The sequence below is a fragment of the Narcine bancroftii genome, chromosome 4 (assembly GCF_036971445.1).
Source record: "Narcine bancroftii isolate sNarBan1 chromosome 4, sNarBan1.hap1, whole genome shotgun sequence".
Classification (NCBI taxonomy): Eukaryota; Metazoa; Chordata; class Chondrichthyes; order Torpediniformes; family Narcinidae; genus Narcine; species Narcine bancroftii.
This window is the reverse complement of record NC_091472.1, coordinates 216,532,937-216,556,167: the sequence shown is the minus strand read 5'-3', so window position 1 is coordinate 216,556,167 and position 23,231 is coordinate 216,532,937. Positions and strand designations below refer to the sequence as shown.

Here is a 23,231-nt window from a genome sequence, read left to right as displayed (position 1 = left end):
GCCGGCTGCTTGAGATTGTGTGATTGGCAAGCTAACCACTGGGGGGGTGCCACCTTTAAACTTTCAGGAGTTTTTTTTTGCTTATTTATTTTCCATGTTTTTTTTGCCGGTTGCTTGAATTTCGGATAATGGGGTTTACTGTAAATAGCTGAGCAAGCTTCAAGCCGACTGGCCCGTGTCTGCTCTTACTTATAACAGACATGACTCAGACACAGAGGCATCCAAGGGACGGTTGAGATACGTGACTGGTAGTGAAGTGTGGATGGTTCTTTGCTTTGGTGTTCGAAGTATTGTTCTCCTTGCGCGCTGCCAGCGAAGCTAGAACCTGAGCATGTTTTCCGATCTGCGACTGGACAGAATGTTAAAGACCCTGTCCAAGAAAGGGGAGGTACAGTAAAACCCCTGTTATCCGGAATTCAAGGAACTGGCGACCTCAAGCCACCGTCAAAAAAATCGCAGAAAATGGGTAAAAAATATGGAATTTTAAAATTGGCGTATCTCACCGCTACTTCGCCATTCACGCAACACAACAGGAAAACTAGCTAATCCAGTATCTATCATTCCCTGTAGGTGGTGGGTAACGGGTTTTACTCTATGGGATATTCACAAAGCCCTTCACAGATAGTACTCAAATTATTGTTATGAGCCCAGAGGACCCCAAAATCCAGCAGCAATAGATATTCACCAAGACAAATTGTTACTTAAACAAAAGTTGCTTTGAATTATCTTTAAACATGAAAATAGAATCAAACTTTAACTTATTACAATTGACTTAACTAACCTAACTTAACCCCCTTCTATTTCTAAGCACACGTGTATGTAATGTGTGTGTAAGTTCAGAAAAGTTCTTTGATTCACAGGCCAATCTCACATCTCATTCCTCCAAGTTCACTGATTGCAGGCAATTCTTATACTATGCACAGAATTTAACATTTATAAAGTTCACCAGGCTTTGGTGCTTGAAAAGTAATGGTTACCGCTCAGGAAGGTTCTTGTGGGTTTTCAGAGAAATTTGTTGTACATTGACACTCATGGCTGATTTACTTCCATCAGCCACTTCAGCGTCTTGCCGAAGAAACTTGCCACCTCAGGGTTCTCCAGATGATAGCCTCTTTCTTTCAGGTCACCACAGAGTGCCTTTTTGTTTCTCTTATTCCAAGTGGAACATTAGACAGCCAGTCCTCTCCTCTTGCATGAACAACAAGGTCTTTGACCAGGCTGAACTAAGCACTCACAGCCCGTCTTTCACATGGGGCTTTCCACAAGCTTGCCAGCTTGTCCTGTTCCAGTCCCAGCTGCTGTTGCTGACTGTAACACTCTCTCTCTCTCTCTCTCTCTCTCTCTCTCTCTCTCTCTGAGAAAGCCTGTTTGACTCTCTGCTTGCAAAACCACCTGACCCTCCTAGAACAGCAAGTTCCCCTCCAGACAGAATGTGGCTCCGACAAGCTCTTTCATCTGTTGCATTTTGTAAACCACAATCCATGAGTGAAGTCTCTTGGGCACTCTCCAAAGCTTTTGCAAAGGCTCTGGAGCTGACATGTCTAGCATTAGCAGAGCTCCAGTATTTTCAATAAGATCTGTATCTGTTTATATGTGACTACACTAAAAAACCTGCCCCAATTTATCTTCCAAAAACATATCTATCTACTCACATTGTAAGAAATATGGCTTCTGAAAGGAACACAACAAGTTCTTGCAGCTGGTGAGTAAAATGAGTAATCTACTGCATCCGGTGCACCTGCTGTGGCCTTGTCTACATTGGAGCAACTGGACACAGACTGGGAGATCGCTTCGCTCTGTCCGCATCATTACTGGGATCTCCCACTGATCAACCCCCTCAGTTCTGTGTCCCACTTCCATTCTCTTGTCTCTCCATGGCCTCATGCTCTGCCAAATCGAGGCCACCCGTAAATTGGAGAAGTAGCACCTAATATTCCATCTGGGCACTCTCCAACCGGATTGCATTAACACCAACTTCTCCAGCTTCTGCTGGACCACTCCCCGTTCTCCCTCTCTTCCCCATCCCTCTGTCTCCTTTCCTCCAGCTCTCCTGTGACAGATTATGTTATATTTTATATTATGTATAGATATGGTTTTAGGAGATAGATTGTGGGTGTAGTGTAGGTCACAAATAAACACAAAGACTTCACAGCACAGATGTCATTTAAAATGCCAGAGCTCTGCTCCAGCCAGACAGTCCAGACTCCCTGTGCCTTTGTAAAGATGATGGACTTTGCTGAAGGACTTCACAAGTAGGTGTTAATTGGACATGCTGTGGAGTCATGGATTATTGTTTTGGAAAGCAACAGATGAACAGACTCGGCACAGTCCATCTAAATGCAGTTTGCTTTTCCAAGAAAGTCATGTAGTTTTGCAAGCAGAAAGTGGAGAACATCTTGGCGCCTCACAGTTCAGCGGGCAGCAACCTCCTTTGAAGAAGACTGCAGAGCCCACCTCACTGACAAAAGACAAAGGAGGAAAAACCCAATACCCAACCCCAACCAAACAATTTTCCCTTGCAACCGCTGCAACCGTGCCTGCCTGTCCCGCATCGGACTTGTCAGTCACCAACGAGCCTGCAGCAGATGTGGGCATACCCCTCCATAAATCTTCGTCCACGAAGCCAAGCCAAAAAAAGAAAGAGTGGAGAACAAACAGGCTTTCTCTGAGAGAAAGAGAGCGAGAGACTGCTGGTTTTCTGCAGTGGCTTTTGGAACCTTGTTTGAAACCCCATTTTGAAACCAAGTTTTGTGTGTGTGTGTGTGTGTGTGAGAGAGAGAGAAGCGTGAACAAGCTTGTAGAAAATCCCCATTTTGAAGACTGGTTAGTTCAGTCTGGTCAAAGCCCTTGTGTTTCATGCAAGAGGAGACGACTGTCTGTCTAATGCTTCACTTGAAATAAGAGAAACAAGAGGGAACTCTGCAGTGACCTGAAAGAAAGAGGTTATCATCTGGAGAACCCTGAGGGGGCAAGTTTCTTCAGCAAGACGTTGAAGTGGCTGATCTGAAGGAATCAGTTCTGGTTGTCCAACGACCAACAAATCTCTCTCTGAAAACTGACCTTCCTGAGCGGTAACCATTTACCTTTCAAGCACCAAAGCCTGATGAACTTTATAAATGTTGAATTCTGTGCACAATATAAGAATTGCCTGCAACCAGTAAACATGGAGGAGTGAGATTGGACTGTGAATCAAAGAACTTTTCTGAACTTATGCCCATATTACATACACGTGCGCTTAGGATTAGAAGGGGGTTAAGTTAACAATAATAAGTTAGTTTGATCCTATTTTCATGTTTAAAGAAAATTAAGAGCAACTTTTGTTTAAGTGACCATTTGTCTTGGTGAATTTCTATCGCTGCTGGGTTTTGGGGTCCTCTGGGCCCGTCACCCTCCAACCCCCCCTTCCCTCTCCAATGACAGAGCCACCTCTCCTTCCCCTTGTATGCTGGTGTGCTCTCCCACCCTTATCCACCTATTACTTCCTGCCTGTAGGCTGGTGCTCCCACCCCCCCCCCCACCCCCACCTTTTAATCAGGCACCTGCCCACATTTTGTTGATACCTTGATGAAGGGCTCAAGCCAGAAATGTTAGTTCTGTATCTTTGCTGTTTAACATGCGCTTTTGACCTGCTGAGTTTCCCAGCTTTGTGTTTTTACTTCTGGCAGCTCGCAGAGTGGAGAAGGAAATAAAAAGACGTTCATCTTATTTTTGTTGACGGAGGGCCAAATATTTCCCAGGAGACTTGGTTGATTCTGCAGCACAGAGCCCAAGATTTTGGTTTTTGCACACTAATTTGACGGGAATATTGGTTTCTGTTTGAGTGTCCCATGCCAGAAAAAAAACTGCACCTTGATCACGCTGGTGGTGGAGTGGGACCTGAAGCCTCAATCCTCTGATTCGTGGGTTGGCAGCTGACCCCAATGAGTTTATTGTCACGCGCATTATACAGTCTGCCTGTGCTATGAAAATTCTTACTTGCCATAGTCAAAAAGGTACTTGTAAAGAAAATCTCTAAATTGTAAACCTATGTAAAAGAACTGAGGCTTCTGCAAATTGGAGGAACAATACTTAATATTTTGTCTGGGCTCTGTCGAAGCAGACGTCATTAACGTCAACTTCCCCAGTTTCTGATAAATCCCTCTTTCTTTTTCTTTCTCTCTCTCTCCTTTCTCTCATTTTCTCTCTCCTCTCTTTCTCTCCCCCCTTTCTCTCTCTCCCTCTCCCCTTTCATCCAACTCCCCACCCCCTTCCTCCTCCATTCAGAAGACCCACCTCCACTTTTTATTCCCTCTTCTCCCTTCCCAATTGTTTACACCTGTGGGCCTGTGCTCCTCCATCTGCCCCGTCCCCATCCCCACCATTTTAATTCAGGCTGTAGACCTGACAAAGAGCCCATGTCTGTTACCTTTTCTTCCTGTAGATGCTGCGTTACCTGCTGAGATTTTTATTTGCCATAAATAAGAGACAGGTAATAAATATTCCCAGTCTGCAATGGTGCAGTCAGTGCTGTGGTGTCGGGTCCGTCCCTGATTAGGGCAGCAAGAGCTTGGCTATTCAGTGACTGAGCTGGGATGATGCACCGTCCCCTGTGTCGCGGAGACATCAAGCTTGTGGAAAGTAATTAATTGCAGTGGCTTGCTCTTGCCTCCCCAGGGATGTGTCAGAAATCACCGGTTTTTCCGAAATGTTGGGGGGGCGAGTGAAGACTCTACATCCTGCAGTGCACGGAGGTGAGTGACCAACTGGGGTGAGACATTTTCTGTCGTTTTGTGGTCAAATAGAACATTCCAGGCCGGTACCAGCCCTCCACCACCACCCCGGTAATACATTCCACTGTTTGCTGTGTAAAGAAAAGAAAATAGCCCTGACAAATCCCCTGAAGTTTCCTCACCTCGCCTTGTCCCAATGTTCTCTGGCATTTGCTATCTTTGCTGGGGAAGAAGGTCCCGGCCCCCCAACCGTTATAATCTTGTAGACTTCAGTTAAGTCACCCCTCAGACTTCTTCACTCCAAAGAGAAAAGCCTCAGCTCAGTTAACCTTCCCTCATCAGACGCGTTCTCCAATCCAGGCCACTTACTGATCAATCTCCTTTGTGCCCTCCCTCTCCAAAGCTTCCACATCCTTCCTGAGGTGACCAGAACTGAACATAATCACCTCATGGCTCTTGACCTTCTATCCCTCAATTAATGAGGGCCGGCAATCTTTCGAGATCTATAGATTTGGACCCCAAAGGCCCTCTGTTCTTCCATACTTAAGAGTGTGGGGCAGAACATGCAAACTCCTAACAGACAGTGCCAGATTAAAATAGGAGTAGCTAACTGTACCACCCAAATAACCAATGCATTTGATGTACTGTACTTGAACTTTTAAATTTAATTTTCAAAATTTTATTTACAACATGGTAGAACCCTATTCCAGCCATTTAAACCCATGCCGCCCAATTACACCCAAATGAACTAACAATCCCCGCACGTTTTGAAGGGTGATGGGAGACCAGAGCAGCTGAAGGAAGCCCATGCAGACACGGGAAGAACGTATAAACTCTGTACAGACAGCGCCAGATTCGAACCCACTGTGAACAGCTACGCTAAGCATGCTGTTCCAAATTCTGCCTTCATGTTTCCAACTTTAGGTATCTTGGCTCGGAACATTCCAGAAGATGAGTCCGATGTTGCGAATCTCGGTTTCAGCTTGATCCGGTGAGATGGCTTTTTGATGCATAGCTTTTGATGCTGAGGAACTAAATCCCTGAGGGATTACAAGATTGTGGGGGTGTGATTAGTGGGGGGCGGGGAGCTTTGTGTCTCCTGGCTTTTGATACTGAGGAACTAAATCCCTGAGGGATTACAAGATGGTGGGGGTGTGATTAGTGGGGGGTGGGGAGCTTTGTGCCTCCTGGCTGCCCAAGAACCCACTTCAGTCAGCATTGGGGCGGGAATGAGCAGCCTTTGCCCCTTTTGGTCGGCGATGGCATTGGGATCAGCCTTGTCCTTCCTTCTCTGCTGGGTTCTTCAGCAGGATGTTAACAGCGAGCTGGAGTGACTTGCGTCTTGTCTCCCTGGGGAGGTCCTAGTGACCTGGGCTGGGTTTGAACCCCACCTTGGGAGAGGTGCATCCTGCACTTGAGCACACGCCTTGGAGCGACCTGACCCTGTGGACCCCCCCACCAAAGCAGAGAGGGGCTGCGCTGTGATGATGAACAAAGAGTGTGCCAAGACCTCTGCGGGAGGAGAAACCTGACAGCTTGTGGGCTTGTCTGTTCTGGTCCTGCTGGAGTGCGGAGAGCCATGGTCACAGTTTGAAAGTGTGCGCAGTAGATATACCCGATCCTCCATCATGGTCCCCAAGCCGGAAGAGCGTCCGTCCGTTCCCCCCCCCCACTGGACTGATCGGAGCTCTACCACTGGGTGAAGTTTAGAGGCATGTAAAGTCTCTTGTTTTTTTTGTCATTGAGTGAGATACTTTGGGATGGTTCTCCCTCCTGGCTTGAGGGTAGCGACGAGGTGTCGGAGTCTACCCAGGGTCATGAGGTTCAAGTCCAAGGTGAGCAGTTCTGAGGGGCGTGCTAGTTGTGGGACAAACCATCCTTCATCTGGGAGGTTGCACCAAGGAATGGCTTCATTGCCTCTGTTCAATGGCAGGGTGAATGCCAGCGGAGGTATCATAAGCCATCCTTGGCCACTGCTAGGCACTGCAGTGTCTGTCCCCTGCTGATGTACATCTTGTCTGCTTCCCTCACCCTTCACTGTTGTCTTTCTTTGTGTTTTCCTTCTGCCAGCGTCGTGGTTTGCAACCTTTACCCCTTCGTGAGAACCGTCTCCAACCCAGAAGTCTGCCTGGCCGAGGCTATGGAGCAGATCGACATTGGTGGGTTTCTAAACTTGAGCTCGATTGACTTGGAAGTGAGTGGCATTGAAATCTCGTTAAGTTGCTGGTTACCTGCACTGCTCCTTGCATGGGAAGACTTACATTTGTGCAGCGCCCTTTGTGACCTCAATATCCGAAAGCATTTTCATCCGCATTACAACATATTGGCTAATTGACACAGAACAAGCTATCCTGAACTGCAAGGGGGGGGATCTGATTTAGTGACGAAGGCCAGAAGGGGAGGCAGCTACGTTAATGATAGGAGATTGGGAGGTTAATGGGGTCCCTTAATTTGAGACAGCAATCTCCTCATCTCGGCACCTCTCCCCCATAGCCCCCTGAGTTGGTGATGCTGTGGATCCTTGGGTCTGCAGTTCTGATTCACAGGCAGAATGCTGTCTGAGTTCCTCCAGCAAGCATGGTTGGCATAGCGGTTAGTGCAACTTTACAGCGCCAGCATTCGGGGCCGGGGTTCGAATCCCACACTGCCCGTAAGGAGTTTGTACGTTCTCCCCGTGTCTGCGTGGGTTTTCCCCGGGGGGCTCCACCGTTCGAAATGTACCAGAGCATAGGTTAATTGGGTGTAAATTTGGCGGCACGGACTCGTGTGAGAAAATGGCCTGTTGCTGTGCTGAATATTTAAATTAAATTAAAAATTCTTTGTCTGCACTGAGAGGGAATACTTGATGTGCAGGTTCATTGACCGGTTGGGGATTTTTTTTTTTTTTTTTGCACCAGCATTGGAGTGCAAAGGTAGAGATCTTTGCTCCAGATGTGTAGACCTGGACTATTGAACAGATCTGCCTTGCTATGGAAGGATGGAGGGAGTGCAGTAACTGCTCACCAGATTGATTTCTGGGGGTGTGAGCCTTACTTCAGAGGAAGATTAGACTGACTCGTCCTGAGTTTAGAAGGAGCTCGCTCTCATTGAAAGACATCGCAGGTCCTGGAAGAGTGGATGATGTTCTACCCCAGCAGAGCTGTCTGGAGCCAGGGATTCACAGTGTTGGAATAAGGGGTCAGACATTGAGGTCAAGATTTTAAGAAGACGTCACAGCGCAGACGGTGGGGTTAGTTTGAGGCAAAAGATCCTTTTGATTGGTGGAACAGGGAGAAGGGGCTCGTGGCTGTCCGATTTCTTGTGTTTCTGCTCTCCATTTAGTTCGGTGGTTTTCAAACTTTTTCTTTCCACTCATATACTACCCGATCCCATCGGTGCTCTGTGATTAGTAAGGCATTGCTTAAGGTGGGATGTGGGTAGGAAGGGAAGATTGAGAATCACTGCTCCAGACCCAATTGTTACTGAAAAATTTGGCTTGAGAAAAATTGTCATTGGCCCATTTCCTTTTGAGTTCTGAAACCATGCACAGAACAAGTCAATGAGGGACGATTAAAACGGTGGTTTTCAAACCTTGGCAAGACAAGGAACTCTGAAATATCGAGTCCACAAGAGATTCTGCAGGTGCTGGAGGTCAAGTACGATACACAAACCTACTGGAGGAACTCAGGAAGGAAAGGGTAACCAATGTTTCAGGCCTGGGCCCTGTGTCGGCTATTAACAAAAATGGACAGTTGCCTGGAACAAAAAGATGGGGGAGGGAAGACCGAGCAGGGGAAGGAGCACAGGCTAACTGGTCAGAAGGAGGCCGTAGGTGGATTCAGGTGGGAGGAAAGAAGAGAAAAAAATCTTACCTGACCCTCAGAGAGGCAGAGAAATTGTTTTCACTGGTAGGCGAGACCAGAACTAGTGGACACAGCCTCAAGATTCAAGGGAGTAGATTTAAGGCGGAGATGAGGAAAAACGGTTTCCCAGAGAGTAGTGAATCTGTGGAATTCTCTGCCCAGGGAAGCGGTTGAGGCGATGTCATTAAACATATTTAAGGTTCATTTAGATTGATTTTTACATAAAACAAGGGAATTAAGGGATATGGGGAAAAGGCAGGCGGGTGGAGTTGAGTCAATGATCAGATCAGCCATTGAATGGCGGAGCAGGCTCGATGGGCCGGATGTCCGACCCCTGCTCTTATTTCTTATGTTCTTGTAAGTGATTGGGGGGTTGGGAATTAACTTGGAGTTGGAAGGGAAGGGCATGAGGAGCTGGAGGATGGGGGGATAGGGGAAAAGATAGACTTGTGTGGGGGGTGGGTTTAAAGGAAAGGGGAGAAGTCGTTGGCTGGAGACTGCCCAGATGGAATATTAGGTGTCATTCCTCCAATACATGGGTAGCTTTGGATTGGTTTTGGCATTCTTGGTCAGAGTTGTGCTTGGGATTTGAGAGTTTTGATGATTCCCCTCTCCACGACCCAAGGTCTTGCTTTTCTGGTGATTAGAGGTAGCCCATCCTGGCTAAATGGATAGCCTATCCTGGATCTGGGTGTGTCTGGGGATGGACTCCACCCTCCCTGACTGCACTGGGCATGCGCCATGTTGTTTGTGCTCAGCCGTGCCCTGTGCCTTCTTGAAGGTGGCGTGACCCTGTTGCGGGCAGCAGCGAAGAACCATACCCGTGTGACGGTGGTGTGCGATCCCAGTGACTACAGATCTATTGCCCAGGAAATGGAGGTCTCCAAGGAGAAGAACACCTCTGTGGATACCAGGAGGGCCTTGGCTTTGAAGGTATTCAGACTCCTGATGATTCTTCGATTGCCCACCTTTTGTGGGTGGAGGGTTGCCTTGAGTTCTTTCCTCCCTCTCCTGACTCTGTTCTAGCTTGTCTGCATGTGGGACCCGAACTCCAACCACTTGATTGAGTCCCTTGTTTGAATTCAAGTTCCTTATTCTCTGACTACGTACCCAACCCAGGCGAGACACCGTTTCTCTGCATCGCACACGCAATGCACAGCACATAATAATCGCGTACACACATGAAGACGTACCGTGAAATCCCCAGTATCCAGCACTTACGAGGGTTGGTAGACTCTGGATTTTAAGGAAAGTCGCTCTTACAAAGCCTAATACACCTACATTAAGAATAAGCAGTTTAAGGACAAACGACAGTGCAAAATGTAATTTGAAAAATAAACACTGTTGTCTCTTTTTGAATATTTTATTTAATTTTCATACTTGTATTCATGTCTAGATACAAAATGTAATAATTGTATAGTCACATGAATTCCATTATACATGATTTTTTTAACCGCCCCCATTATAGAAAATAAAAACCCCACCTCCCCCCTAAATGATAACCCCATTAAGAAAGAAAAATGCAATTAAAGAAACAGACGTGGTAGTCAAGGAATCACCGCCTTTCACTCCTCTCTAACCTTTCTTAATTTTATGTGTTAATTTATTCCAAGGAGTTCACAAGGTTTAGGGATAACTATTTATACCTACAATATCTAAATATGGGTGCCAATTTTTTTTTAAGTATATTTATTTAAGTAATCTCCAGAGGTACACAGCTATGTATTTCCCCATGCCATCTTTCCATTCCTAAATGAGAATCCAATGCCATACATTTTTGTGCAACTGCTAATGCGATTTTCACAAATTCTTTTTGATATAAATTCAGTTTCACTTTTCGTCTTGTCCCTGAAATATTACCCAGTAAAAACAACATTGGATCTTGTGGAAATTAAACTCCAGTGACTTGTTCCACAAAAGTTCCTAATTCTATCCAAAATGGTCTCAATTTTGGACATGGTCATGTAGAATGTAAACATCATTCCAGTCTCTTTACATCTAAAACATTGATCTGACTTCAATCTATTTATTTCTTGTGGGGTAAGATAGTTGATGTAAAAAATTAGACTGATCCAATCTATATCTAACATTTAATGTATTTGCTATACTGTCATGTCATAATTCTGACCAATTTTCCTCCCCAGTATTCATATTTAAATCTGTTTTCCATCTGACCAGATCTATGAATTCCCTGCTTTTGAGTTCCCTTTTGCAATAATGTATACGTGGCTGAGATAAATTTCTTAATAGATCTATAGTCCTTAATTATGTAAAGTTCACTTGAATCAGGTAATTCCCGTAACTAACAAAATTTAAATTTGGACCTGGGTTGCGAGGGCTGTAACAATGTTGACCTCACCGTGCGACCTTCATAATGACCCCCCCCCCCCCCCAAATTTACAGATAAAAACTTTACTAATATACTTAATAAAGATAAGGACTCTTACTAGGCAGGAGTGGGTAGACACTTAGGGAAAGTCGCCCCAGTAGCGAGCGGCATCAACCAGCCCTTCATCCAGGACACCGCCATTTTATTCAAACACAACTTTATTCAAACAGATGCTGCTGCGGGCAATACTGGCGCACTCCGCTGGCTGAATGTTTGCCCCCATCTTCACCAAGGGCTTTGTGTGTTGCTTCAGAGAACATTTTCACAACTTTAAACTTTTACTTAAATTTTTATTTATTCTTATTTTTGCCTCGATATATTTTCACCAGTTGCTTGAATGGTGTAGAAGAGAGATTTTACTGTAATATAAAACAAAAAAAGTCTACATATTTTGGAATAAATTACTCATTTTATATTTTTTAAGAGATCCAAGGTTACAGGATTCGTCAATCTCAGAGCCAACAGGAAGAAGCTATTTCTCTGTCTGATTATGACACTCCTGATGATAGGGGGTCAAAAATGCCAGTGAATGTCATCTATCGGGAGATCACAGTGATCTTCTCGGCTGTTTTAATGATCCTCAGTAATTTTGTCGGACATGCGAGGTGCAGCTGAAAACCTTTGCTATCTAAGCTTGTCAACCCAGGCGATAAGGTAGTGCCGAACGTAGTGTAGATTAAACATTTATATTTGTAGGTTTGTGATAGCAAGAGATCATCCTTACTGTAGGAGTGCTTCATACCATAGGAGAGGTTCTTACAAAAGCCTGATAACAGAGGGGAAGAAATTTCTGATGGTACACACAAGATGCTTTCTGTGGTACATCTATAAAAAGAACCTGGCACACCCCCTGGCTTTGTCAGTGTGTGGGAGTGGGTTGGGTCTGCCTGACCTTGAGCTCGTTTGAGTCTTCCTGGGATCTGCTGATGACCAGGGGCGCCTTCTTGCTGGCGTTGTTTGGTTTGGGATGTGTCACTGCAGAACTCCGAACTGTTTTCTTGCACTCCTGCCTTGCCCGCTGTACTCAGCTGGAGATCTGCAGTCTCTACCCACATGGATATCAAGCTGTGTGTGGTGTGGGTGTGTGTGTGTGTGTGTGTGATGGATGTGTGGTGGTGTGGGTGAGTATGTGTGGTTGGTGTGTATGGGTATGTGTGGGGTGGGTGGTGGGTGTATGTGGGTGGTAAGTGTGTGGTTGGTGTTTATGTGGATGGTGAGTGTGTGGTTGGTGTTTATGTGGGTGAGTGTGTGTGTGGGTGGTGTGTGTGTGATATATATTATGTTCATAGACACCACGAGTATTGTCCGATACCTGGTTCCCATGATCCCGACTCCAGCAGGCTGCAGCCTGACTGAGTCCCCTGGCTGCAAGACGCTAGCAGCCCTCGGCCTGAGCACCATTAACTGAGGCCCTGGCTGTTACCACTGCCACAGTCATCTTCCCTATAGGGTCATCTGCCATGCTACTTTTTGGTGCAGTGAATATGGGTGAAATCTCCGGTGATTTGAGGATGGCATTTGGGATTTGACTTTTAAAGTGCACTGCAACCTGTGGTCTGTGATGTGGCCTGCGATGTGGCCTGCGGTTGCCTTAACTCTGCCACTCTCTCTTCCCCCCACCCCCCATTCCCTCCAGGCTTTCACTCACACTGCCCAGTATGACGCAGCGATCTCTGACTACCTCCGCAAGGAATGTGGCCAGGGAGATTCACAGCTCTGTCTGAGGTATGGGATGAATCCACACCAGACTCCCGCGCAGATCTACACGCTGAGACCCAAGCTCCCATTCAAAGGTGAGGAGGCAGATGTTCCCCGAGTACGTTAGGCAAAGTTGGTGCGTGTGCTTCTGCGGATGCTGGGGTCATGCTGTAGAAACTCAGCAGGTCACACAGCATCCATAGGAAGTTGAGGGTAACCAACTTTTCGGGCCTGAGCCCTTTGTCAGGTATAAGAATTAAACGGGGTGGGGGGGGGGGAGTTGCATTGTGGCTTCTGAAGTGTAACCCTGTGATGGTGGGGATGTGGCAGCTTGGGTGTGTGCATGGGGAAGCCTTGCCAACCACACTATGTTGGTGGACCACAGGTTTGGTGGGGGGGAAAGCCTCGCCAACCACACTACACTGGTGGACCACAGGTGGGGGGGGGGGGGGTGGTGGCAGAGCATGTCAGCGAGCAGAGTAGCTCCCCGGATCGATCCTGACAGAACAGCTCGCTCATGCCTTCTCTCCCTGGCCGAGCACTCGTCTCAAAAAAGTGGGTCAGTGGGTCAATCTGGTTGCCCCAGGTTTAGTGGGAGATTAGGGCAGGGTCAGCATGGACTCTGGGGGCGTGGTGGGGGGGAGGGGGTGTTGGTGCTGAAGGGGCGTTTCTCTTGATACTAGGTGCACGTGCTCCCAGGTCTCTTCAATGCAACTTTACAGGTGCAATTCACACAGACAACCACACAAATGCACCAACAACAGTAGTACGGATTTAAATGGCCTCAAATGCAAGGCAGAACAAATAAATAACAAAGTTGGTGATCTTTGAACCCCTGTTTTAGTATGAAGAAGGCTTTGTTAAAGTCTTAACCAAACATTGGCACCTGCTTCGAGAGGCTCACACACACATACAGTTTGCAGTGACTGTTGAATTCCTACTGGCGCCTTGTAAATGGCGTGCCGGGGGATGCTCTGGACAAGCGGCCGCTCCTCCGTCCTCATTCAGTCTGCCCTCTCTCTCTCTCTTTCTCCCCCCCCCCCACCACAACAGTTCTGAATGGGGTGCCCGGCTTCATCAACCTATGTGACGCTCTGAACGCCTGGCAGCTGGTGAGCGAGCTGAAACGGGCTGTGGGTCTCCCTGCTGCCACGTCCTTCAAACATGTTAGCCCAGCAGGTAAGGACCGGGGCTCCTTGCGCGTGGTCCAGGGAAACACTGCTTCGTCTGGTTGGTCCACGTCCAGTCAGGCAAGAATGAACTTGGAAGGGGATCTCTCATAGAGAATTAGCTCGCATGTACGAGGCCTGGTGAACGGCCGAGGCTTTTGACCATTCCCCTGCATTTGTTCATGTCAGAAGCACCTGACCCTTGGGATTTCCTGGACTTTACCATTAATAATTCACTGCTCGACATTGTGGTCATTGGGGTTCATAATTAGCAAAATAGCAAATCGTTGATGCAGAGAAGCCTTCATTAATTCTTGCTTGTACATTTTTCTTGGAAATTGTAAACTTTCCAATTATTTTTCCCTTCTCGCCCATGTCTTCGTTTACTAATTGTAAAAGTACAACCCAGCGTTGTTCTAGCGAAGGGATTTCAAGAAGTAAGTCTCGCTGATTTTTTTAAAAATTGATATTTTGAAACAAATCTGGGTATTGGCTCAAAGAATGTTTTTCTGGGCTTTTTTTTTCTCATGTGGCGGGTGGGCCGGGGGCCAAAGATCACGGACTGGGGAACTTGGATGGGGTCTAGGGTACAGGAACGGGGATTATGATTCAGGGAACTGGGGTTGGGGAATGTGGGGTGGAGGGGTTGGCTGTGCTCCAGGGCCTCAGTGCTGCTGCTTTCTGACCAGGTGCGGCTGTAGGAGTGCCGTTGAGTGAGGAGGAAGCCCAAGTGTGCATGGTGCACGACAGGTTTGGAGATCTCACCCCTCTGGCCACGGCCTACGCCAGAGCTCGAGGTCAGTATCCTGCTTCTTCCTGCATAAAGTCCACTGGGAGTGAGGAATAACGTGGAAAGATAGGACTGGAGCAGGGGGGGTCGGTCCTGGGACAGGGGGAGGGGGGGTTAGCCCTAATCAGGATAACAGTCTAACACCAAATCCCAACCCAGCTGGGACTCTGCCTTCAGATCTTTTCCCCCATGATGTGCCAAGGATAAACCCCCCCCCACCCCATGGTGTTCGGATGCCAAATTCCTTTCCCATGGTGGTCTGATGCCAAATCCCTCCCCACCACCCCCCCCCCCCCCCCCCGCCATGGTATTCTGACACTAAATGCCTCCCCTGCTGGGATTCCAATACCAGTTCTCACACAATCCCTGCCTTCCACACCTTTTTGAAGGGTTTCCTTCATGGACAAGTCCTGCTTTGCGACACGTCCCCATTGCTTTGTTCGCTCTCTCTCTCTCTCTCTCTCTCTCTCTCTCTCTCTCTCTCTCTCTCTCTCTCTCTCTCTCTCCAACCCTCCCTCCCCTCAGCGTCTCCATCTATGTCCATCAACTGTTGGCCAGGAAATCGCCACACCTGCGCCTGTCCCCATACCTCACCCCCAGTCCTGATTAACTCGTTTACTGTGCCCCGTACACCTGCAGATCAACGTTGCCATTTGTAGCCTTCCACACGCCCTTGCCGACCTCACACCTTGCCTGATGATTCTCCCTGAGACCAGCGCTGTCAATTTCAGTTTCCAATGTACTCGGCGGCCGGGCGTGCTTGGTCTTTGCTGATGCTATTTCCAACACCTTGAAGGTTCTGCCTGTTCCTAGACTGGTTATTTGGTTGTCAATGTTGACCCCATCCTTGTTCCCCGGTCTCGTTACTCTGTTATCGGTGACAACCCCACCCTCGTTGTTACCTGGTCTCGTTATTCCGTTATCAGTAACGACCCCTCTTGTTCCCCAGTCTCGTTGCTGCATTCTCAGTGTCGACCCCACACTTGTTCCCCGGTCTTGTTACTCTGTTATCGGTGATGACCCCACCCTCGTTGTTCCCCAGTCTCGTTACTCCGTTATCAGTGACGGCCCCACCCTCGTTCCCCGGTTTCGTTACTCCGTTCTCAATGACGACCCTACCCTCGTTGTTCTCCGGTCTCATTACTCTGTTCTCAGTGATGACCCCGCTCTCGTTGTTCCCCAGTCTCGTTATTCTATTCTCAGTGACGACCCCACCCTTGTTGTTCCCTGGTCTCGTTACTCTTGTCAGTGACGACTCCACCCTTGTTCCCTGGTCTCGTTACTCCGTTATCAGTGACGACCCCACCCTTGTTCCCTGGTCTCATTACTCCGTTCTCAGTGACGACCCTACCCTTGTTGTTCTCCAGCCTCATTACTCCGTTCTCAGTGATGACCCGACCCTTTTTTTTAAACTTTATTTAAAATATCTTTTAAAAAAAACATACAGTCCAATAATAAAAATGAAAAAGAAAACAAAAACCCCACCCTCCCCATCAGCCAGCTTTCTTAAGGAGAGCCAAAGATATGAATAAAAAGAAAAACTGAAAATATTTACAATAAATCAAAGTATATCTAAATGAATATACTCCAAGTAAGAAGATCATTTATTAACAAAAAAGAATAGTTGTCACACAAGTTATATGTAATATTTCCCATAATAATACAAGATTTCAATTCATTATGCCACCGTACTATATTAATCTCCACATTATCTTTCCAAGTACTAGGTACACATTTTCGTGCTACAGACAACACTAAGCGTACAAATGCAATTTGAAACTTATCCAACCCTAATCCCCTCAAAGAGACCATATAACCCAATAAAAAAATCGATGGGTCTAATGGTAATTTAATGTTATATAATTTTTCCAAAACTAACCTAATTCCTTCCCAAAATGGTTGTACTTTAACACAAGACCAAACAGCATGTAAAAAAGTTCCAGTACATAATCCACATCTAAAACAAGGATCCGAATTACTAAAACCATATTTTTTCAATTTCTCCAGAGTTAACTATAACTGTTGTAGAAAATTATAATTAACCATTCCATATCTTACATTCATCAATTTATTGCACTATCATTTTCTCCCATTCCGGTTTATCCATACTATCTTGTAGCAATTGATACATAACTGAAATATAACCCTTCTTTGGTATAGAAGAAATCAAAGATTCAAATTTCATCAATATAGGTAAATTCATCTCTTTACCATAATTATCTTTAACCAAAGCTCTAAGTTGGTAGTACACAAACAAAGAATTTACAGATATATCAAATCGTTCCCTCAATTGATTAAAAAAAAGAAACTGTCCTTCCTCAAAACAATTCTGTATTATCTTTATACCTTCGAATCCCAACCCTTTAAATGATTATTGAACATTAAAAAAGGAATAAGCTGGTTATTATATAATGGAGTTAAAATTGATAATTTACCTTTTGATCCTCAAACCATATTTCTTTTAGTCCAGACCCTTAACAAATGTTTTAATACCGGCATATTACATTCCCACAGCAAATTCATATTCCATCGAAATATAAATTGATGTACCTCAACTTCAGAGATACAAGCCATCTCCACTTTCACCCAACTTGGGGGTTGATCTATCAATCCATTAACAAATTTCAACTGAGCTGCTTCGTAATAATTTTGAAAATGAGGTAACTGAAGTCCACCTAATGCATATTTCCATGTGAGTTTATACAATGCTACTCAAGGTAATTTACCTTTCCGTAAAAACTCCCTCACCACTTTATTTAAATCCTGAAAAAAACCCTTTGAAAGGAAGCAGGGTATTGACTGAAACAAATAATGAATTCGATGAAAAATATTCATTTTAATACAATTTACCTGACCAATTAAGGTTAACGGATCTTTCCATCTTATTAAATCCACTTTAATCCTTTTTAATAAAGGAACATAATTTATATAAAAATTGATAATCAGCATTTACAATTACTCCTAAATATTTAATTTTATCTGACCATTTTAATTTTATGATATTTTTATATTCTGATTAATCACCTTCTCCAACTGGCAAGATTTCACTCTTATCCCAATTAACTTTATATCCAGATAGCTCTCCAAATTGCAATAGACATTCTTGCAACTGTGACAACGACTGTTTTGGTTCTGTCAAGTATATCAACTCATCGTCTGCAAATAAATTAATCTTATATTCATCATCCATAACCCTCATCCCTCTTATCTTATCAAAACTTGTACAATGTCTACTGATTTTATACATCTATTAACATCACTTTTAACTATAGTCATATCTTGCTTCATATTTGTCATTTCTTCACACATAGTACTCATTTTAGTTTTCACTTCCAAAAATCCTCGAGTCATCTGCTTTGACATGTTCTCCATTTGGTAAACAATACCTTCCAAAACAGTAAACACAGAATGCAGTCCAGGTTCCATCACCTCCCTTTGAGGCTTACCTTCTCTAGTCTCAGCCCCTATTTCTTCCTGTGTACATTCCAGTAAAGTTAAATCCTCTTCTTCTTCAACCACAACTGGTACTTTTTTGGTGCGGCTGCGGGTCTGGACACCCAACGACGGCACACAGACCTCGTCAGGCTGCCTTCACTCAGGTTCCCCCATAGTCCACACCTTTTCCAGCAACACACACCCTCAGAGCACCGTGCGTGCCTGGCAGAACAATCAATCGCGCAGGTGCGTCCTCTGATGCTACACTGCGCATTCCCGGACCACTAGGCAACATCGCGGGCTCGAGGGCTCCTCTCTCGGCTGGACCGCTCGCATTCCCAGCTTCATGAGCGCGCGCGTCAGCAACAGCCAAGCTTGTTGTCAAGCCGGCACCATCTTGCGGATGCAGGATTGGTGCCGGCATGATACTTAGCTGTGCAGGAGTCCTCTGAGGCCTGGGGGCTCCCATCGACGACTCAAATACTACTTTTAACCACTTTTATAAATTTTAAAATCCCGTATTTAAAAATCTAGCTGGGGGATGGTGGAATTGCACGTCTGTCTTATACGTCATCTTGCCCCCCCCCGATGACCCCACCCTTGTTGCCGGGTCTCATTACTCCGTTCTCAGTGACAACCCCACCCTGGTGTGGAATCTCACCCTGACCATGTCGCAATGCGCTCCACAGGTGCTGACAGGATGTCCTCTTTCGGTGACTTTGTAGCTTTGTCGGATGTCTGCGATGTCCAGACCGCTCGGATCATCTCCAGAGAGGCAAGTCCAAGGAGGAGCGTGCATGGATGGAGCACGTTGAGGGATATTTAGGTCCTCGAGAGTGGACCGTTCAAGGCGTGAGGCAAGAACGCTGCCAAGTGGGCGCTGCACTGCCTCTTTTGAGATCCTTTTGCGAAGACCCTCAACACTGTAAAGTGCGGAGAACGTCTAGTCTTTACTACATCAGTTGTGAAATCCCCAGAGTTGGTATAAAGTTTTGTATCCCATGGTAAATACACAGAAATGCTGGAGAAACTCAGCAGATCACGCTACATCCATGGGCATCAGAGATTATATCACCAATGATTCAGGCCTGAACCCTTCCAGGTATACCTACTGAGTTTCTCCAGCACTTTTGTGTATTAACAGTAACCACAGCTTCTGCAGACTTTCTCATTACTCTCTATCTTATATTCTTGGCTCCTGATACCCCAAGGCACCCAACTGAATGAAGGTTACATCCAGAGCCCCTCTCTGCCACCTACCAGAAGGGGGCGCCGTTGTGCAGATATGTGTTCAGTGTGACGGCTGCTGTAACGGGCCAGAGGCTGGGGATCAGGTGACTCCCGACCATCTTGCAGAGGTGCATGATGTTCCTACTTTTATGCCCCTCTGCCCACGTCCACCGGAATCATTAATTACGCCCCCTCCACCCCCACCCATGCAATGCACAGAAATGCTGGAGAAACTCAGCAGGTCACGCAGAAAGCCAAGAGTAACCAACCTACTGTTGCACGGTTAGCGCAATGCTATTACAGCGCCAGCGACCCGGGCTCGAATCCAGCACTCTCTGTAATGAGTTTGTAGGTCCTCCCCAGAGTTTATTGGTGTACTTGAGGGGGTGTGGACCAGAAGGGCCTGTCACTGTGCTGATAAATCAATGAAAAAATAATGTTTAGGGCCTGGGCTGTTAGGAACGCGGATGGGAAGGGAGACTCCGGAATTTTAAAAAAAAATATTGGGGGGGGTGGGAGAGCACAGGCAAGAGGTCAAGGGTGGGAAAGTAGAAGCTGAGGAGTGAAGGCTAAGACGGAAGGGGCAAATGGTAGGTTACTGAGGAGTGTGGTGGAGGAGAGGGATCTGGGAATATGGATACATAGTTCCCTGACAGTGGTGTTACAGGTAGATAGGGTTGTAAAGAGAGTGTTTGGCCTTTTAACTCAAAGTATTGAGTACAGGAGCTGGGATGTTATGGTGAAGTTGTATAAAACATTGGTGAGGCCACATTTGGAATATTGTCTGCAGTTTTGGTCACCTAACTACAGGAAAGATATCAATAAGAGTGAAAGGATGTTGGGATCTTGCCTGGACTTCAGGAACTGAGTTGTAGGGAAAGGTTAAACAGGTTAGGATGTTTTTTTAACCCCGGAGCGTAGAATAATGAGGGGAGATTTTGATGTAGGTATTTAAAATTATGAGGGGGATGGACAGAGCAAATGTAGGTAGGCTTTCTCCACTGAGGGTAGGTGAGATACAAACCAGAGGATGTGAGTTAATGTTGCCTAGTGGTCCGGGAACTTCTTCACACAGAGAGTGGTGGGCTTGCGGAACGAGCTACCAGCTGAGTTGGTGAATGCGGGCTCAATTTTAATATTTAAGAAGAATTTGGACAGGTACATGGATGGGAGGGGCTATGCACTGGGTGCAGGTCAGTGGGACTAGGCAGAAAAACAGTTCGGCAGACTAGAAGGGCCAAAGGGCCTGTTTCTGCAGTAAAGTTCTACAGCAGGGGGTGAGGAGCTGGAGGAAGGGAGACAGAGATACGGAAAGTGACTGGGGAAGGGGTTAATGAGAATTGGAGGTCGATATTGTGCCAATCGGGTGGCTTGCTGCATGACCTGTTGTGCTTCTCCAGTATGCATGTGGGTTGCACTCAACCCCAGGGTTGCAGATCGTCATGTTTAGCAGCTCAATTCATGCACTTACTCTCGCTGTGCAGTGTGTGCCTTCAGCAAAGTGCCCGGCAGTTATTAGCTGACAGCCCCCTGCATCCGTCTTCAAGGTGGATGTCACTAGTTGCCTGCAGGTGTACGTTCATGTGGACTTGGAAATGGATGGCCATTCCTTCAGCTGGGAGCCTGTCCCAGCAGAACCACGGGAGCACCGATATTATGGGGCTGCGCTAGCTACTGCCTTCTTGCCAGCGGTTGGGAGACCATGGCTCGCCTTGCCTGCCATTGTCCTCTATAGAGAGGAAAAAAAACTAGTCTGATTGTGGCCATAGAGGTCTGGAAAGGTTCCACTGCTCCCAAGGTCTGTTTGCTTTTGAGTGCTCTCCCAACCTTCCCTGAAGTGCCCAGATCTCCCTTCTCCCCAACTCCTTCTGTAGTGTGACCCCTGGTTAAGATGTCTCTCCTTGCCCTTTCCAGCCCAGTGTCACACCTCCCGTCTCCGCATCTCACAGTTGGCCCGCGCGCGGGTCCTGTCTACGCCCTCCCAACCCAGACAGTGTTAGAGCTGACCGCCATTTCCGTTAACGGAGAGACTGGCCGCAGACTGGGGAGATTGGTTCGTTTTGCCCATTGCAACTAACAGGGACCTCCCCAATGGCCAACATTTCAATTCCTCACCCCCATTCCCACCCCAAGGTGTCTGCCCATGGTTGCTGGTACTGTATCAACATTGGCAATCTGCACCTGCTCCTCAGTCAGCAGCCAAGAATGTTGGCCCATCTGAACTACGTAACTCTTGCAATCCCTTCTCTTCATCAACACTTGGCCCTTGGAGACTTCTGTCTCTGTGGTCTTTCATGCAGCTATTCACCGCCTATGAACTCTACATCCATCAGTAGAAATGGCCTCTTCTCATCCCGACTGATTTCGTGCCTCTGAAAGGTGTGATTCTTGTAAACTTTCATCAATTAATGTCACTGTTAATTGAAAAAGATGAGAGTGGGGAATTACATTTCCTGGGTTGAAAACATGATACTGTGCAAGTTAAAAGCTCATCAGTGGAGGCCAAATGTGACTTGTATGGGGACCCTGAGTGTAAAGCCCTGCAAAAGATAGTGGACTCAGACCAGGACACCACAGGCAAAACTCTCCCCACCATCGAGAGCATCTACAGGGAATGTTGCCGTTGGAGTGCACCAGCAATCATCAAAGACCCAACCCACGCTTTGTTCGCGCTGCTGCCATCAGGAAAGAGGTGTAGGTGCCACAATACTCACACCACCAGGTTCAGGAACAGCGTGCTTCCCCTCCACCATCAGACTCCTCAACAAACAAACTCAATCAGGGGACTCATTTAAGGACTCTTACCTTCTGTACTTCATTGATTTTTTCATCTCTGTATTGCACAGTTTGTTGAAATGTCCCCTCCCCCCCCCCCCCCAAGGAATAAGATTGTTGTGTAATTTTTAAAATTAGACATACACACTGGTAACAGGCCATTTCGGCCCCAGAGCCCGTGCTGCCCAACTTACACCCAATTGACCACCCCCGCCCCCAGTTCATTTGAAACCCACGCAGACACAGGGAGAATGTGCAAACTTCTTACAGGCAGCGCGGGATTCGAATCCCCCCCTGGTCCCCGATCGCTGGTGCCGGCAAGAACGCCAGGGTTGGGTGTTCTCTGACCATAAATTAGACATAAACTGGAGATGCTTGTGCCTTAGGTGTCAGATGGAATCATTGCTCCAGATTACGATGAGAGGCCTTGGAGATCCTGTCCAAGAAGAAAAGCGGGAACTACTGTGTCATGCGTGTAAGTGGATGAATCGGCTCCTGCTGGGTCTGGTGTGCTGCCTGCCCTTACCTCTGGGACTCCCAGTGCCATTCAGGGGTGACCTAGAGGTCTGATGACCAGTGCTCGATCGCGCTTTCACTCTTTACCTCTGCAAGCTGTTTAAAGTGCCATTGAGTGGGTGGTAAGTGTTTCTCTGCGTTGAGGGCTAAATGAAGAAGGGGCTGTCTTTTATTCGTGCCCTGTTAAGGGCTGTGGTGTACGCAGCCATGTACCTCGTGTACCAGAGTACATATGCTTGCATTAAAACCGCATTGCTTGCAGGGGTGGCAAAGGTGATCGATTCGCAGTGAACTGATTTGGAGACTTGCCTCCCTCTTTCCCCAGATGGACCCAGAATACAAACCGGACGAGGTTGAAACCCGGACAATTTTGGACTGCACCTGGCTCAGAAGAGGAATGACGCGCTCATCGATCAATCGCTGTTCACAAACCAGGTCACCTCATCCCAAGGAGGCGAGTGGTTCGGGCTTCCGACAGGATCCCATTGCGGGCAAGGCTTCGGGTTTTGACCTTCTCACCCACAGGGTGGCCCCAACCCCCCTCCTAGCTGGTTGTTGCTACGCGCCCACCAGGGACTAGGGCGGGTGTGCTGCCTGCCCTCACCTCTGGGACTTCCCAGTGCCATGCAGGGTGACCTAAGGTCTGATGGCCAGTACTCGATCACACTCTCCACTCTT

At 46.9% G+C, this 23,231-nt stretch overlaps 1 protein-coding gene across 1 annotated transcript in view; it reads left to right on the top strand.

The window, feature by feature from the left end:
* atic (5-aminoimidazole-4-carboxamide ribonucleotide formyltransferase/IMP cyclohydrolase) overlaps positions 1 to 23,231 on the top strand; it is a 46,726-nt gene that overhangs the window by 16,107 nt on the left and 7,388 nt on the right. Inside the window, 12 exon segments of the mRNA XM_069933941.1 lie at positions 4,654 to 4,730; positions 5,634 to 5,700; positions 6,780 to 6,868; positions 9,333 to 9,484; positions 12,577 to 12,733; positions 13,692 to 13,817; positions 14,497 to 14,604; positions 18,722 to 18,807; positions 22,424 to 22,454; positions 22,457 to 22,512; positions 22,879 to 22,918; positions 22,921 to 23,007. Coding sequence (XP_069790042.1) covers positions 4,654 to 4,730; positions 5,634 to 5,700; positions 6,780 to 6,868; positions 9,333 to 9,484; positions 12,577 to 12,733; positions 13,692 to 13,817; positions 14,497 to 14,604; positions 18,722 to 18,807; positions 22,424 to 22,454; positions 22,457 to 22,512; positions 22,879 to 22,918; positions 22,921 to 23,007 — 1,076 coding nt within the window.